The sequence below is a fragment of the Sturnus vulgaris genome, chromosome 2 (assembly GCF_052056855.1).
Source record: "Sturnus vulgaris isolate bStuVul1 chromosome 2, bStuVul1.hap1, whole genome shotgun sequence".
NCBI classification, from domain to species: domain Eukaryota; kingdom Metazoa; phylum Chordata; class Aves; order Passeriformes; family Sturnidae; genus Sturnus; species Sturnus vulgaris.
The window spans coordinates 12,039,397-12,058,112 of record NC_142244.1 but is presented as its reverse complement, the minus strand read 5'-3'; the positions used below and the strand labels follow the sequence as shown (position 1 = coordinate 12,058,112).

General features: G+C 42.0%; 1 protein-coding gene across 8 annotated transcripts in view; it reads right to left on the bottom strand.

The window, feature by feature from the left end:
* ROBO2 (roundabout guidance receptor 2) overlaps positions 1–18,716 on the bottom strand; it is an 859,086-nt gene that overhangs the window by 422,876 nt on the left and 417,494 nt on the right. Inside the window, exon 1 of one of the 8 annotated variants that reach the window (XM_088157802.1) lies at positions 12,773–13,655. The exons of the other annotated variants lie outside the window; for them this stretch is intronic. Coding sequence (XP_088013928.1) covers positions 12,773–12,827 — 55 coding nt within the window. The 5' untranslated portion in view covers positions 12,828–13,655. Of the gene's footprint in view, positions 1–12,772; positions 13,656–18,716 lie in introns of those variants that run through there. 8 annotated transcript variants of the gene reach the window in all.

Here is an 18,716-nt window from a genome sequence, read left to right as displayed (position 1 = left end):
AAGCTTTGTATAATCATTTGAAAAAAAAAAAAAAAAACCCCAAAAAAACCAACAAAACAAAACTAAACCAACAAACAAAACTTCCTTCTCAGCATTAACCTCCCACATTGCCAACCACAATAAAACAAAAACTGTGGCCTCACTGATGCTGATGACAAAATTCCCGGCATCTTCTGCTGAGTCAGGATTTCATTAACAATGCACTTACAAAAAGTTAAATTTGTTCTTCAATAAAATTGGAAACAACTCTGAATTAAAAACAAAACAAACAAACTTTCACCCAGAAATATTGCATCCAGCTTACCTAGTAAATTAAGAGAATTCTCTCACAAGGTACTTCGTATAGTACATATTTAGTACTTACTGCATTATCATAGAAACAGAGAATATTCTGACTTAGAAGGGACGACAAGGATCATCAAAGTCCATAATATTTTACTTTCCTATATATAATGCCAATTTATTAAAAAGGTTATATATAAGAAAGTAAACTATGCACAGGACAGTCCCACAAATCCCACCGTGTATCTGAGAACATTGTCCAAAAGCTTCTTGAGCTCTGTCAGGCTGGTGCTGTGACCACTGCCCTGGGAAGTTTGTTCCAGTATCCACCCTCTGGGGGAAGAACCCTTCCCTGATATCCAGCCTAAACCTCCCCTGACACAGCTTCAGGCCATTCCCTCGGGTCCTGACACTGGTCACAGAGATCAATGTCTGCCCCTTCACTTCCCACATGAGGAATACTGCAATGAGGCTTCCTCTCAACCTCCTCTTCTCTTACACACATATATCATGTATAGATTGTACAGACATAACAGAAATCAAGTCCTCAAATAATATCAATTATTTCAAGAGTAGTATCAGCACAGTAATTTCCTCGAATGTTGTTACTAATCAGTTTGTGCCTACTCAGTATCTCTTACCTTTTAATATTTTCTTTTTCCTTACAACTTTGTAGAATATTAAAAAAAAACAGCCATTGATACTTAAAGTTTATTATCCTTCTGTGTGTCAGTATTTCATAAATGGAGAAAGTTCAACCATTTGCAAGAACAGGAAATTTAACAAATCATGCATAAACATAGTTATCTATAGTTCTCACTAGTCTGAAAGGGACAATTCAGCATGACAGAGGAGAAACTTGTATGTTTCAAAACTAAACGCAAGACTTAAGACACAGTTTCGTTTTCAGGAAAGTACCTCTTTCCAACTTCACACAAAATTTGGCTTGCACACATGAATTTTGTAAGTTTATTTTAATTTATTTTAATTTCCTCGATGCACTAGTTAAGCATGGCAGAAAATTATGCCTCAACAGAACTTGATCTATGCAGAGCATTCACAAAGTAATGCTGCCAAAGGACAAAGTTTCTTATAATAGTCCTTTCCTCACCAACACTGCCTTCCCCCCCTCCAACCCTTGCTGTCCTTTAAGTCTTCATATTCAACCAACATGGTTAGGAAACAGCAGCCAAAGGAGAATGAACAGAATAGAAAAGGAGATGGAAAATAAACTAAAGCAATTGACAAGAAAACTACATAGAACAAACTCTTCAACTATGAAATATAAGGAGGCAAGTGACATGAATAAACCACAGAAGATGGAACAGGGAATGAAGGTCTGTAAACACAAGAGCACATTTTTCTCTCTGGCCTCGAATACATCCAGAAGTTTCAACTCCACTGGTTTTTTTTGTAGTGAGCTAAGGCATTTCTAGGAGATATGCTAGGAAATAGACTTAGAAGGAGGGGAGAAAGAAAGTGTAAGAAATGGTCATAGATTTGTCTCATATGAAAGGAAAAGTGTATGCAAACCTGCCTTCTTGTTTTTCCACTTCAATATCACAGCTATAAACTGCTCCTTATTTAAATAGTTGTAGGCTACTTAATCTGAAAGAAGCTTATTCTACAAAGGCATTGGGCTCTGGGGAACAGATGAGATCTCTGGAGAATGGTCCTTCCTTCAGCGTGTTGAGTTGCATGAATAAGCAAATGAAACAGCAAAGACATTCAGCTAAATGTCACCATTTACAAGAGGTTTCCTCTAATTTCAGACAAGCCCACAGCTACCACTTCCTTCCTGACTCCTTCCCTAGCATATTTAGACTCCCAGAGGCACATACCTTAGGGCTGAGGGGAAGGACAGGCGTTGCTCAATGCTTCACCGCAGCAGTGCCTGCTCCCCCCCCCCAGCCCCTGTCCCAAACCAGCAGTGCTGAATCTCCCTCTACCTCTTTTCTCCTTCGCAATTCAGTGTGGCAGGACTGCCGAGTAACAGCAAGGAAAATTATTACTAGAAGGCATATTTAATGGTCTGCAATTCTTCCATTCTCATCCTCCTGGACCTCAAAAGTTGTCTTGTTTTGGAGTCAGACTAGCAGATGAAGCAGCAGCAGAAACAGTTCAAGTAACCCTACTTCCTCATCCATGAACAACTGCACACCTCTCTCACCATCAGCTGTGTTCTTGAAGACCAAATCTCACTATTCCTTCTGCCATGGAGTTCCTAAGAGGTACTGGGCACATCCTTTATATTAACATATTAACAGCTAATCCAAATTCATTAACCAATATCCACGTGTAGCAACAAAACCGTGTCTGTTTCCCCATGCAGGTCTCAGCAGGAAAAAGGACTCAGCAGGAAGAAAGACAACAGTGCTTTGGGGAGGGTAGCACTGAAGAATGACTGAGGCAACATCTGCTGCAATTTATGGAGGGAAAATTCTTGGTCTCAGCACTTGCAGCTTTCATGGAAGAAACTGAAAACTCAGCTGTACTTTGGATGGTATTTAAACTACTCTTAGAGTCTGCGTGGATCAGGAAGGAAAATAAAAAAACAACCACACACAAAAGAACCACACACACTCCCACCCCCATTAGCAGGCTGTAAGATAGAGTCAGTTCCCTGTAATTTAACTTACAACTCTTCTATCATCATTTTTCCCCAGGGGCAAATTCAGCCCTGACCTAAACAGACACAAATTCCATTAAATTACACTGGGACTCAATCCAGTACTGCCAGGTCACCCAATAGCCTTGAAAATATGGGTGAAACCTATTTTGTCCCTATGGGAATAACAAATCGTTACAAGTTGCTGCACTATTTTTCCAAGTACATCATCATTGAATTTCTCTATTATCTGCATGTCACTAAACTGAGTCAACACAACGTTTTAAATGGGTAATGAGACCCTTGGCTACTCACTACTTACTCCTGGTAAGGAATGATACAGGGCCCTGTTCTGTCCATAGGCAGCCAGCTGTTTCCATAGACCAAATCACAGATCTCTGCAGCCACATGTTCAGTTTCCTCATTCACAGGACTCACACATGACCTCTTCAGCAATCATTCTTGAGAGATATAATTATTGCTTTAAGACTGCTCTCCAGGCTAAGTTTCATTAAGCACTTGAGGAAAGAATATATTGTCTATACATTCATCCTGCAATCAATTTCAAGTGAAATCTGCCGTAACTCTCATGATTTTGATAGTCTATTAATATAGACAATATTGCCAAATCATTTATTCCTGTTACATCATCATATACAACCATTTCTACCAGCCAAGGTTTAAAAGTAGCCAATGACATTTGGATAAGGCCACTTTTAGATCATTGTAGGAGGTGATGGCCAAGTGATTCTTGCCACAACAAATGATTATTTGAAAAAGTGTGATTTAAAAAGTGAATAAAGGAGTTCACAAACTAGAACAAGAGTACCACATTAATAATCCTTTCTGGTTTTAACACACTTAATGCAGCATTGCTACTTGAATGCTTCAAGAACACTGAATATTCTGCTGTTTGAAATAGTTTGTAAACAACTTCAATATCTTGCATTAAAACTGGCAGGAGCACTATGAAGACTTTTTGCACGCTTTTCTAGCTCTAGCAAAAACCAGAAGGTATCAATCACCCAGGTTTAACAGCAGCTGACTGAGGCCATTCATTGAGTCGTGCATTGCTACCACTGTGGCCTCATGAATAAGTCTCAAAGTCTCTCCCTCCTTTTTTTGTTCCTCTGAGTGGACTCTTAACAGCATAATTTATTTTTCTTTCCTTTTTTTTTTTCTTTTTTTTTTTTTTTTTTTTTTTTACTTTCTGAATGGTTTTGAGAGATCAGCTGGAAAGAAACACTGTTAGTAAAAACAAAAGTTTGCAAAGAAAAAGTGGAAACAAAGTGGACATATTAGAGACAAGCTGTGATTCATGGCCTACACTGTGCTTTGCCCCTCTCTTTACCTCAATACACTTTTCAGTTTTACTGCTGGATAAGAGCAGGGCAGACCATTGCACTTCTCCTAGCAACCAAAAATCACTTAGGGGAAAAAAAGGCATGTTGTCTGCTGAAAGGGGTAACAGAGATATTTGGGGTCATACAAAGACAGACATATGTTCTTTTGCATTTCATTCTAAACTGAGCAGTTGTCAAAAAAGAGTCAGTAAATAATAACAATAATAAGCAGATCTGCTTTACACTGATTCATATTTAATTAAATATCTGTTTGCCTACTTGTCACATTTCATTTTCCTTTAATTCAGTGCTTTAATGGTTCCTGCTGCTATTTAGAGTTTTGCTTTCAGGGACATAAATTCTATCCCTTACAGTTTCTAAAGTCCTTTTCTATACTTAAATTGAAACACATTTCGAATGATCTCTCCACACAGTTGTTTTACATTGTTTTAATCTAGATCTACACAAAGAGAAAACTATTCTTAGGGATTTAAATGCAACAGCACTAAAAGACCATTTTATCATAGCATCCTCCTATTCTAAATGCTGAGATTTTACCCCATAGATAGGATTTACATGTTACTAAGCACATTGTCTGATGTCATTTGGTAAAGAGCACACTTCACAGTTTAAGATGATGAAACAAGTTCAAGCAGAAAAAAAAAACCAAAAAAGATAGAATCTTGTAATTCAGGCATACATCTGAATAGCCAAGTCACACTGACTAGCTTAAAATCAAAGCATTATAATCTAAAATCCAGTTTGGTGACAGAACAGATGCATAGATCAAGGATAAAATGCAGCCTGCAGTATTTCTGATAGTTAATTTTTTTCCACTTGAAAGTTCTTTGTTTAACAGCTGTTGCCTTGACATAAACCAACCATTTTAGTTATTCCATTGAATTCTTCTTACACATCATAAGAACATACATACAAAAGGTCCCAGCCAATTTATCACAACACTTCTGCAGTGCATCAGGTTAAAGCCAGCACAGACCTTGGTTCACTGCATCAAACTACAAATTAGCATTTTCTTGAAGCCACTACAAACAAAACTGGACTAAAACAATTTAACAGAAAAGCTTATTCACTTCATGAATAAGTGATATACAAATGACATAGCAATGATAAAAGCCTAAACATACTGAGTATGAAACAACCCTGAAGTGTTCAGGGACCAGCACTTTCCTGGTAAGCATGACAGAGGTGCTTTGCTTCCCTGTTCAGCCTCTACACTATCTAACCCAGTTCCACTGCTGGGTGTCTCCATCAAGCCACGGACCTGGAATCAGGCTACTATTCCACTCTTTATCCCAGCTTACATTGTAATTTCTCTCTCCAGAAAACTGTCAGAGCAGGGCAGTACTACTGTACACACTGCAACAATAAGCATCTCCAGGTCTCAAAGGTGATATAATATACTCTGCTAAGTGAGAAGGAGGATGCACATACAGATCTTTTTCCTGCAGGCTTCTACTATGGAGTGACCATCACAAAGAGATCAAGTTCTCTAGGGAAAGGCAACCCATGTGAAGAAAACATACTTTTCCAACTAGCTTGGTCCAACAGCTTTGGTATGCCATTTGAATTTTTAGTAATACTGAAAGAAATTACCTTGTCTCTTCAGGATAAAGCAAACTGTTAAAACTGGCCATTCCATTTGCCAGGATGAAGTCATCTGGGCTACAGGACATATGGACCTTGAAGACTGCACAGAATGACAGCCTGAGAATCCATGATTATAGGGTTCCTCCAGCACTGAATACTTTTCACAACTGGTTTTTAACTCTTGACATTTTCACAGCAGTAAAAACAGTACCTCTAGTACCCTGGCATGAACTGTCCCTCCATTCACTATGAATGAGGAACAAGTTGACTGATGTTAGTTACCTGCCATTTTGGTTTCAAAAGGTTAAATTTTTTCCACTCAGTTTCTCTTGTAATCAATGACAAGTGATTAATACGAGTGAACCACAGCTTGCTGTGTTTTACAACTTGCTGCTGGCCATTAATTCTTTACTTGTTTGTCCAATCTGCATTTATGACAAGCACATCACAGAGATGCTCTTCTTTCCTTGGCACACTGCACTGAAGCTATAGAGGCAATGCCTAAATACAAACGAAAAGACCATATGCTGCAGCAGACAGGGTGGCACAACCATCTAGGTAGTCTCTAATGAGTGAGACCATACTGAGCTCCTGGCATCCCCACTCGTCCTACCAGTTCGTTTCCATATATCAGACCAAATAAACTGTTCTCCAAACTAATCTGAGGAAAAGAGATGAGAGAAAGTAAAAGCAAGATATAACAAAGTACAAAGTAGCACAATGACAGGTCCTTCGCTGTCATCAGACTGAAGAATTCTGCTGGAATTTAAGTGGTATGAATGAAGATTCACTGACAAAGGTAATTCTGCAAGCAAACTCCATGTATCATTAAGGATGCTCAAAACCAAGCTTGGAATAGCATCTTGTGCATTAAGCAACTGAAAATGATGAGGAATGAATCCAAAGACATTTTGTGTTCTTCCAGTCATCACTTGGGGAGGTAGACCAGAAGGAGTATCCCCACAACCACGACAAATAGTAGCACTGGAAGTCTGCAATAGCACCTGCATGCACACAATCTCGATGGGTTACAAAATACACACTGGATTCACTAGATAAGGGTGACCTTCAGTTATCAGCAAGCCAGAGACATGACGGTTCCTGGTAGAAACAGCAATGCAAACAAGCAACAAAGAATAATGTTTGCCAACCTATCTAGTGCATTAGCAGTAAGTTCTCTCACAACCCAATTAAACAGATGTATTAACTCAGGGGTATGCAGATAATAACTATTATTCAGTTAGTTTACAGAAAAAAAATTCCTCAGGAAAAAAAAAATCGAAAATGATAAGGGGAGAGTGGTGAAGAGCTTGAAGTTCAATGCACATACACAAGATACTTCTGCCAGAACAACGTTTAGATGAATATCCTCACTTCATATTTGTCTAGAATCCAGGGATGAATCTAAGTAACCCTTGACCATCAGAGCACAGCAGCTCAATATAAGTATCAGCAGGTTATTACATGGGGACTACTGGTTAGTTTGTCCATTGTTGCTCATCTATTTATTGATGAAGGCTATTATTTTAATAAAATTAAGAGAACATCTTGGATCTCGTCCATGGCAGCAATGCCAAGATAAGCTGCAGAGGTGGAATTCAAAAGCCATTTTTTACTTCATGAACTTTTGGCTTGAAAAACGAACGCATATCTTTACATACAGACATAGCACAAGAATCAGCTTTTTTGTTACTGCTCTAGTAAAGACAGCATTGTAGAAAGGAGTGAGCAGAACTAGGGCATCAATATGCACTTGTAATCTCTAGTATTTTTGTCGTTGTTGTAGTGTTGCATGTAACAAGAAGCCAGCTTCATCTTGTGGCAAGATTACAATGACAATAAGCCAAGATTAACATTGCCAGCTTTCTCAGTGTTCTGTGAACTCAACAGCAAAACTCACAGATTCAGTGGTGCAGAATCAGGACCTAAATTAATAGGCCTTATTTAATTATTCACTATAACAACAGAAGTTATTAACCATGGGTGATTAACAGTTATTTTATTAAGGAAAAGGTCTAAGGTGAGGATAACACTACACTCAATCTTGTTTCTGAACTTATAGTTTCAACTGTTCAATTGTTGTCCACAATTCATAATAGAAGTCAGGTGTGAGAGTAAAGATGGTGATACCAAAATATGCATCTGCAAATCTTTATTTGCACACAAATATTTCACATTCAAAGATCTCATAACTAACAGTCCACATGACTATCCTGCATAAAAGGATACATTCTCTCAACATTCTCTCTGAAATAGTGATTTGGGATCAGATCCCAATCCACAAGTATTTTTGAACATACAAGGCATGTGTACTGTCAAGTATAACTGCAAGAAACCTCTTGTAACAACAACAAGGTATTGTAAAAATTCAGCAGTTACATGTAAGAAATGTCTGTTCAGTCAGAACCAAAAACCCATTTAATTTATTTATTTATTTGGCAAGAACAAACGCTTTCTTCTGCCTTCTTCTTGCAAAATAAAGAGATTTTTATAGAAATGTAGAAAAGCACACCAGTAAGGGAGCCTCTTGGCAAGAAACAGCATCAATATGATCACTAAGTATCCTCCCCAAGGTTGGTGTGAGAGGTGTGAGCCAGATGGCAGCCATGGGAAGAGCAAGCTCTGCCATGCCAGCTGAGATAACAGATAAAACCTGACAGCAGCGTCCTCTTAGGTGGCTGAAACAGAATGCACAGAACCTGTTAGCAATCTATTTAGCCCAGATCAATATTTGAATAGCAATTCAAGGGTAACAAATGGCTAAAAAGCCATTGCATACTCTTCAGTAATTTCCACTAAATGGTTCAGCAGCAGACAGAGCACGTTTCAAATTCAGGGCTATGAGCCCACATAGCACTGCTAGGGAAAAGCGACCCCTGCAAATGGAGTTGACTGGACAGACCAGCCAAAGCCTCCTTTTCCTCTCATCACACTTTTTGGCACGTCTCCTTGATACTTTTTATGCATCCTTAAAAATGTATTTTAATTCTTTTGTCTACTTTTAAGGTTGTATATCTTCAGCCTGCATTGCTAAAACTCAATTTCCCTGAGAAACATCAATCTCATCATTCCAGACAGTTTCTAATGGAAGGATTATTGTAGTCAGTGCAAATCACATAAAGGCCTAATTTCAACTTTTCAGAAAGATTTGTGGAGTATCAGACTTTTTGCAGAGCTCCAAATTAGCAAAGACACAAACCAAAGTACCTGGATTATCACACTACTTTTCAAGCAAATCCATCTCTGGAACTACAATGACAGGGCTCCCTCACTGCTTATCTTCCACACATAAAAACATATTGTTGTGATAGAGACTTAGAAGACAGGAAGTCAAAGCAAAATCTTAAGACTAACTCAGCAAAACCTGTCATTTTAGGCATAAACTCATCCTCACTCAGTAAAGTTTTAAAACCCATGATTAACTTGGAACAAGTGTTTAAATTCTTATGCAAGGCTCTGGCTAAGAGATGGAAGCACTTAAATGCTCTGCAGAATTGGGTCTTATGGAAGAACAAGGTAAAAGAAACAAAACTGCAAACTCTCCAGAATTTTACTCTTCAGGCATTAAAATGCACACATTCCACAGAAGCAAAGGTTATCCATCAACAGCAAAACTCACATGAGAGATCAAGACCCTGTCAGCTCAAATACTCACTGGAAGAATATACTTCATCTTTATATGTAAGCCATGTTCTCCAACAGGCAACAGGGACCTACACAAGGCCAGATGTGTAGCTCATGAAGAAATAAAATAAATTAAAAATAAAAAAGTAAAATAAATACAGAATGCTTCAGCCACCACACCATTTCAGATGCATACTTTTCATTAAGAAGTGCTTTTGAAATATATTAATATGGTGATAAAATGTTGGTTTTACAGAATTATTCTCATATATCTTTAACACCTTCTCCCATTCAAAAGCATCACACTTGCAGTTTTCAAGGGACTAAAAGCCAGCCCTGACATAAAAGGTTGTCATTTTCATTGAAAGTATTTATGAGTCCTACCAGGCCAGGGTCTGCCCCACCAATACCTGTGCTCACATGAGTTGCTTCCTTTTCTGTTAATATTTGTTCTTTTAAACTTAATTAATTATCAGAAGAAGGATAACAAAACACAGAAGAATGAAAGAACAATCAATTGAAAACTATTAAAAATACACATGTAATCAGCTCTTTTAACTCCAATTGCTGGTGACTTACTTTATGATGCGAACTCTGTCTAGTGAAGTGTTTTGTTGTTTGTTTGGGGGAGTTCTCTGTGTGTTTTGGTATTTGGATTTTTTGTGTTTGATTTTTTCTTTGTTTGCTTTGTGTCAAGAACAATAAGCAAGACTGATAGCTAAAGAAAAAAAAAGAATTGAAGTTATTCACTCATCTGAGTTCAAGAACTTGGGCAGGGTTACAGGAAAATCAAAAGCACAATAATAAATATCTACATACGTGTATGTAGCACATGTTTTCTGCCACTTTCATTGAGCTGTGTAATTTTCAGGTCTTCTAAAACTATGGACAGCAAAAATAACTTTAGAAGAAAAAGATTATCATTTTGATCTATATCACTTTCCAATCACTAAATAAAACTAAACTCAGAGGGAAAAGGATGGTTAACATGCCTCAAATGCTACAGTCTATGTCTGGACCTCTTGCCAAGAGAAAAAACAAAAGCACCCAGCTAAGCCTAACAACAAAACCCTCTCAATCCCAGAAATGCACTAAGAGGTAACTTTCAAACATAGAAAACAAACCAAGGACCTATTAAACAAGAAGTCAGTTGGGTTTTGCCTTTTATTCCTAAACTAAAGCATCACAAATGGTGCTGATGTTGATAGAGATCTTTTCAAAGCAACTAGTGGTATATGTCAGCCTAAGATGTGATCGTAATTACTATGCTTCTAAAGAGACAAAAGCACTGTGTGCCAAGCTTGCCTGCCAGTATTTCTTCAAAGCTACTTGTTAGTCATTTCGACAATAACAGCTTATATCTACTTGGTCATGATGTGCTATCCACAAAGATCTTTATTTATTTATTTCAGAGAGTTGTTAATGCAGGCAAACTTGACAGTCTCTCCAATACCTTCCCACAAAACGGGAGTATCACATATATTCCGGGAGCTTCTTGGCCATTTTTTCTAATGGTCCAGCTCTAATTACCTGCACTGCCCCACCCTCACAAGCTTAACCAGAACAAACCTTCTACATGTGTTCCCCATGACAAAACTCGAATAAATTATGTCGTGCTCCTGTCGTTCCAGCAAGCTGGTTAATTGCATTTGTTTCATATATCTCCAAACAGACTGGTACTTTAATTACATTCTGTAACACTAAGCTCCTCTGATTCACTCTGTCACTTCCACTGAGCACTTTAATTGTATTCCTTCTAGCTACATACAATTTTAAACACTTACTAATAATTACATTTCTATAACCTGATGTTTGCAGTTTGTACACAAAGATACCTCCAATATCGGTGGTCTTAAGGATCTTTTGTTACACCAAGAAAAACAGGGCAAAACATAAAATCCCTTCAAAACTATGACTGCACTGACAGACATAAATGTTCTATTAAATCATTTTACAGGGTAAAACTTCTTCTGTTTAGTTTAGCACGTGCATACATTATGTAGAAATTTTCTTATCGACTGACCAAACCTGAGATTAAATTGCAGAGCATATCATGCTCCCAAGATAGAACTGCACTTGAATCTGTCCCTCTTCTACTTTGTCTCTTTTCTTGCTAGGGGGTGGTGGAGAAACACCCAAAGCAGCCTGTGACTGCAAACAATAAACCCAGAGCCTTTGCCTCGGGACTGATACAGCAAATGCTGTGAACCGCTTCATGGAACAAAGTTTGCTGTGACACACAGGCAGGAACATCCAGGGTGCCAGACACAGCATTCACCTCAAGCCTAAAGGACTGTTTAGCGCAGCAAATACCCAGTGGTAGCCGGGCTGGCGAGCATTAGGGGCCAGCACACCCTCTGTAGAGCTGGATGCTCGCTCCCAGTCGTGTGCTTGAGCTGCTCTGGTGCATCCACGGCCTGCGCAGCAGCACAGCGCCCACCCCTACTCTGAAAGGCACTTTACCCTTGCACTCGAGTTCTCGCCCTGCTAAACCGTACTTCCCCAAGATGATAATTTACAGCTCCCCATCTAGTACTTAAACTCGAAACCGCAAGAAACGTTGCAGAGCACACCCTAAGGAGGGGGGGCTGGGGGGAGGCGGTGTTCATAAGGAAACCCACCCTCTCCCCAGACGTCGCTAAGCTTCACGCAAAGCCTCCCCCCGGGAAGCTCGGGATGAGGACAGCGCTGGCGGGGAGACGCTGCGGGCCCACCTGCCCGGCTCGGCGGAGCCGGGCGGAGGCGGAGCGGGGTGGTCGGGGCCGCGCTGCCGCCGCCCCGCGCTCCCAGCCCGCCTCCTTCCCTCCCTTCCCGCCGCTCGCCAGCGCCGAAACAGGCGCTGGGGGACTCTGGAAATCCGCCAGTCCGCCTCACCTGGAGCACAGGCAGGGCTAACCTATTTATTTCATCAGCTGGCTCTCCCGGTGGAAAGTTTAACAATAGAAGGTGGCAAAGTAATACCAGCTACAACAACGCTCTGCTTCTCCTTTCCCCTTCCCGCTCCCCACCCCCAAATAAAAGATTTATCACGGTAGTTTTTTACTCTTTGCTCGCCACATCAAGCTGACATGATTCCATTCATAAGCTGCTTTTCCATTAAGTTAGGAGACGGGAAAGGCTGCTTATTGGAAACATATATTCTCCCTCTTCCGATCCCTCCCTCCCCAAATACCATTTTTATACCAGGAACAAACTTAGGGCTCTGTAGCGTTAAAGCTTATAATGCTATCCATGTGCTGTCCCAAATCAAATTCAGATGAAGGGGATTTCTGCACAGAAATGACATATCTAAAATAAGCGAACTTACCATAGACTTGAAAAAATGCAAATCCGAAGAGCAGGAGTGGCGTCAGCAGACCCATTTTGACATATTAAAAACAATTCCGATAGCTTGCGAGACCAATTCCACAGAGATTTTAAAAAACGGGAGGGGAAAAAAGGAAAGAAAAAAAAAAAAAAGAGAGAAAAAAGAAAAAAGTATCCAAAGCCAGTAAGAGGTAGGTCCAAAAGTTTTCAGTTTCCTAGCAGCTACTTAATGTGGAAAGGGAAATCTTCAATTCAAAAGCTGGAGATGCAAAGGTCTTGAATGTGACACTTTTAGATCCATACAGATTAGAGAAGCAGCGAGTGAGCTCCGAAGGCTTCTGCTTTGCACACACGCTCCTTCCTAAATTCCCACCAATCCAGCCCAAGCAGGGGAATTATTCAAGTGTGTCTAAGACTCTCTTTAGGATCCATGGCAATCCAAAAGCAAGCTCTTTCTTCGGAAGACAAGGAGAGACTCTGAGAAAGGACCTGATTCCTAGAAAGTGCTCTGCAAACTTCCCGGCACTTTGCAGGAAAACCATTGGTTTGGTTCGGCTATTTTGCCTTCCTCTCGCCCTCCCCCTACCCCTTTCTCTCTCCCTTTCTCTCCCCAAATCAGTTCAAGCTGCAGAGTTTCTCACTTAACTTCCATAATAGGAACGCCCAGGCAATGTGCTACACGGGAGGGGAACGGCTCGCATTCTCAGCATCCCCCTCAAAAGAAAAATAACAGTAATAATAATAAAAAATATAGATATAAAGCCGTGTCCCCTACACCTCCCTCCTCAGTGGCAGCGGAGCGGGAACTGTTGGAGGGCAGGACCCCGGCGCGGTGCCGCGGCTGCTGCCGTGCGGTGGCGGCGGGGGCTGCGCGGAGTTCGGGGCTCTCCCGCCGCCGCGGCTCTCCCGGGCGGCCCCGGACTCCGCCGCTCCTCTCCTCGCTCCGCTCCTCTCTCCCCTCCTCTCCCTCCGCCTCCGCCTCCCACCGCCGCGGACACACCGGCTGGCAGGGAGAGGGAGGAGAATGAGCGCGGCTCCCGCGGCTGCCTGGGGAAGGGAGGCTGCGGGGTGTGGACTAAACCACTGCGCTCCACACCCACGCGTCCCTCTCTCTTTCTCTCTTTCTCTCTCTCTCTCTTTCTCTCTCTCTCTCCTCCCGGGCTAGGGAGATGGGGACGGCGGTGCCAGCAGGCAGCCGCAGGGCTGGGAATCAGGATCGCTGCCTCCCCTCTACAGTTGGGTGTAGGTAGGATTTACATGATAGCTCCTCACCGCTTCCTCTTTAATGGGCAGCTAATTTTTCGGTAAGTGATTTCATGGAACTGTTCTCTAGTTATTCATTTCCCCTCTCGCGCGCGCACGCACGCAGGCGCTCGGGAGTGAGACCCTCGAAAGGATATTCCCCAGGGATTTCTCTGCTGGCCCGCTCAGTGGAAAAGGAAGGGAATGTGGCAAATGAAATAAAACACAAAACAAAAGATCGCACGTGTCCCACAGAGCCGGCGGGCTCCGCCGACACCCAGGAGCCTCCAGCCTCCCTTGGGCCCCTTGGATGCCGCGCAGCTCCCGCCAGAGGGAAAGTTTCGAGGTCCCCGGAGGAGGCAGTGACGGAGACGGGAGAACGAGCCGCCTCGCCCCTCAGGAACCGGGAAAACAGCCCCTCTCCCGCAGATACTCGGAACAAACCCCGAAGCACCGCAGCAGAAAGAGGGAGGGACACGAGGGAAGGAGCCACGAGGAGGAAAGCGGGATGTACGCGGCTCCCGGTGCCGGAGCGGGGCAGACCCCGAGACGAGGCACAGATATCCCGGGAGGGGACTGAGACAGCCCGTGAGAGCGACAAAGATACCCAGTGAGGGGTCACAGCCAGCCCGCGATGGGGGCACAGACGCCCCTAAGGGGTCACACATACCCCGGGGATCACAGACTCCCCTAAGGGGGCACAGACACCCCGGGGATCACAGATATCCCTAAGGGGTCACAGGCACCCCGAGGGGCACAGACACCCCATTAGAGGGGCACCCGGTGAAGGGTCACAGACACCCCGTTAAGGAAGAGCAGACGCCCCTTTAAAGGGTCGCACACACGCGACCCCGTTCAGTGCTCACAGAAGCCCCGTTCAGGGGTCACACGCACGCCTGGGGGGGGCACATCCACCCCGCGATGGGGGACACAGATTTCCCGTTCAGGGGTCACACACACACGCCTGGGGGGCACATACACCCTGCGTGGGTGACACAGATGCCCCGCTCGGGGGTCACACACGCCGGGCCGTCCCCGTTGTCCGCGGCCCGGCGGCAGCCCCTCACGGTGAAGCCCGAGCGCCCCCTACTGGCGGGCGGCGGGCAGGGCCGCCCCCCGCGCCCGGCTCTGCCTCTGTGGCCGCGGCTTTGGGGTCCCGAAGGTTTTATCTCGCCTTGCTTTCTTCCTTCCCCCCTCCCACCTTTATTTTGAGATTTATTCATTTAATAACTTCTTCACGTAAAGGATCCCAACCGTATCTCTGCATAATGTACACTGCCCGCGCATACTCCCATAAAATGGTCTGCAAGTTAATTCTTCCTTAATTCTTGTGTGCAGTCAGTGACAGCTATTTTACCGTTGCCAAACGTTACAGTGTCAGGGTTTTTTTAAGTGTCTGAGATGATTACAGCTATCTCATACAAAGCCAGGTAACAACTCCAAAGCCTCTTGATGCAAATCAGGAATGGTGTTCCCCTATACTCACAAAATGCCCTGCAGATAAATACCATAGAATCACAGAATGGTTTGGGGTGGAAGAGACTTTACAGGTTGTCTAGTTCTGAACTCCCTGCCATGGGCAGGGACGCTTTCCACTGGACCAGGTTTCTCAGAGCTCATCCAGCCTGACCTTGAACACTTCCAGGGATGGGGCATCCACAGCTTCTCTGGGAAACTTCCAGAGTAAAGAATTTTTTCCTAATGTCTAATATAAATCTATTCTCTGTCACTTTGAAACTATCATGCTCATGCCAAAAGTCCCTCCTCTCCATCTTTCCTGTGGGCTCCCTTCAGGTACTGCAGGGTCCCAATTAGGTCACCCCAGAGCCTTCTCTTTTTCAGGCAGAATAACCCCGATTCTCTCAGCCTTTCTTCTTATCGGCCTGCTCCATCCCTCTGATCGGTTTGGTGCCTCCTCTGGCCTGGCTCCAACAGCTCCATGTCCTCCCTGTGCTGGGAGCTCAGAGCTGGATGCAGCTCTGCAGGTAGGAGCTCACCAAAGCAGAGGAGAGGGGCAGAATCCACTCCCTCCCATGCCGGTCATATACTATTACACCTGAAGATTACCTCATGAAGAAAGCTGTAAGTAAGGCTAATTAGGCTAAAGTGGTCAAAAAGTTGTTGTCATTGTGCTTGTGAATTGTCTAAACAAAAGGACTATAATTACCCAATGCCAGCCTGTATAACATACATGAAATATTAAAGAATATTTCCTTTTGTTGTGGACATTTCAAATATAATGGTGTTAGTGAAAATGCTGAGTTGTTTAAAGCAAAGTTTTAAACTGTAAATAGCTTAACAGATCTTTTCCTGCTTCTCAAATAAATTTAAGATAAATTTAATAATAGCTGATGTAGGCCAGAACACTTTGTAGATACATAGTGTTCAAAACCCTAAGGTACAAAGGTACCCATAGAAGAGTATAATGACTCATACAAACCTTCCCAGTGAAATCAGTGGATTATCCATTATAGCTGCTATTTTATTCATTCACTTCCAGAGAACACCACTTTTCAACTATTAAACACTGCAAAACTTTGAAGTTTCAGCCAGATTTAACCAAGCCTTCTCATGCACAGATTTTGCTCATGTGCGTATCACTGATTTTTTTTTTTCCTTTGAGAAGATTCAGCAGTTCCCCAAAATAATATAAAAGGTCTTCCAAAGATGTTCAGGGTCAGTACAGCAGAGGTGCAAATGTGGCATGGTTTACAAGCACAGTACAAGTCACACACAGATCAGAGTCACTGGCCTGTGAGCAGGGTTTGCTGGGAACAGTGTGTGCTTCCATTCTGAGATGCGATCCAGATACTGGAATAAAAAACCATATGCTTGTCTCTCTGGTCTTTCAATAACCTCCAGTGAACACGGCCAACAGGACAGATGTTCTCTGCTTGAATAGCAAAGTCTGTACAGAGGAACTGAATGTGCCAACTATTTGTTTGGCCATGAGCAATATGCCACCTGATTAAATACTTGTGTGAGCAGGATGAGGAAAAGACGTGTCAGGAGTGGTGTGCATAAAGCTTCAGTTCAAAGGGTGTTGTTGAGGGGGAACTTAAGAACAGGGAAATGGTACAGTAAGACTGCACTAATTCATACTCAAGTCAGTCATCAAATGAGGCAGGACTAATTTGGTAAAGAAGCAGTGAGATTGGATGTGTCAGTGCTACAAGCAAAGGTTTCATTGCTTTCCCAGTCTGATATTTCATATCGTTGATTCATAGACCTACATATCTGCATTAAAATATATATTTAGTGTATGAAAGATTGGATCCAGTGTTAAAAGAACCAGTGTTCTAGGCATAGCTTTCTCTTCTCTTCTCTTCTCTTCTCTTCTCTTCTCTTCTCTTCTCTTCTCTTCTCTTCTCTTCTCTTCTCTTCTCTTCTCTTCTCTTCTCTTCTCTTCTCTTCTCTCTCTTCCATTCACAGCATTTTTCTTCTAAACAAACATTATCTTTTCTGGTCTTACTTGTGTATATAAAATACTAATTTTCTGGTTGCCATAAAACCCTCTTGTTATCCTCTCAAAAAATAAGGGTTTAAGTTGAGGTGGGTCATATAGAATTTTTTGTGGATACCAGAGCTATTCACCCAGGCAATTACTGAAAGTGAACAGAAATCTAATATTAAAAAATGAACATGTGATGAGCGTGTAATTTAAATGTAGGCAACTAAGTTAAGTTAGGAGACTGGTCCTTCTCGACCCTGGAGTACAGTAAAAGGCAGATCCAGCGGATAATTCGGAACATGTAATGTTAGGCACATCAGAAACACAAAAAGAGAGAGGAAGAAAAATGACACAGTGAGCACGGACCTTCCCAGAGAACAGACTTTTGTCTTCCTCTGTGCTTTTCTGTTCCAGGTCACTGGTTTCTGATGCCATCTGACTATTGAATACATGATGAGAGAACAGAATTTATAGATTTTAATCCTTATAAATGCTGAAGCATGATTATTATTCCTGCTACAATCAATAGGGTCTTCCACAAGAATATTGGTCATGAGAGGTAAATCAGTAACTGGGTCCAGGAAAAGAAGGCATGTTAGTAGAAATACTGTAAGTACTGTGGCCAGATCTATCTCATAAAGCCCCCTGAAAAGTAGTTTTCCTGCTGTCCCTGGATGCTATAACTATGATAATTCAGATTAATCTGCTTTTCTAAAACCACCCTTGTGGATTAAAAAAAAAAAAAAAATTTAGAAAAAAAAGGTGGTAGAAGCATTTGCTTCTTGCTTCTTTCTCTGTCTCGCAGGTGTCTCTTGCAGCACAGAGTGTCACCTTCTGCTACAACTTTAAAAATTCCTGAGTTGTGGCATCTGACTTGAGAGTTTTTCTCTGGAAATACCAATCAAGCAACACTAAGAACCCTATTTTGAAATAACCTTACTTTGCCAGACTGAGTTAGTATGTCTGCACTATTTTTAGTTACTAGTACAGCTACAGTGCTTACCACAATTATAATAACGATCTACACCATTGGTAAGATAAATATTTGGCAATTTAAATTATTGCACGTTTTTCATATACATCATATGCTCAATTTAGGGTTTGCATCCACAGCTCATTAAATGTGCAAAAACTGGTAAAAGAAAGATGGTACAGTTTCTTGACAATCATTAGAACAGCCTCACCTAAAATAAGAGCTATTTGATTATTTTAGAGTGAGATTCAGAGCAGGTAATAAGCACAAATATTTAGC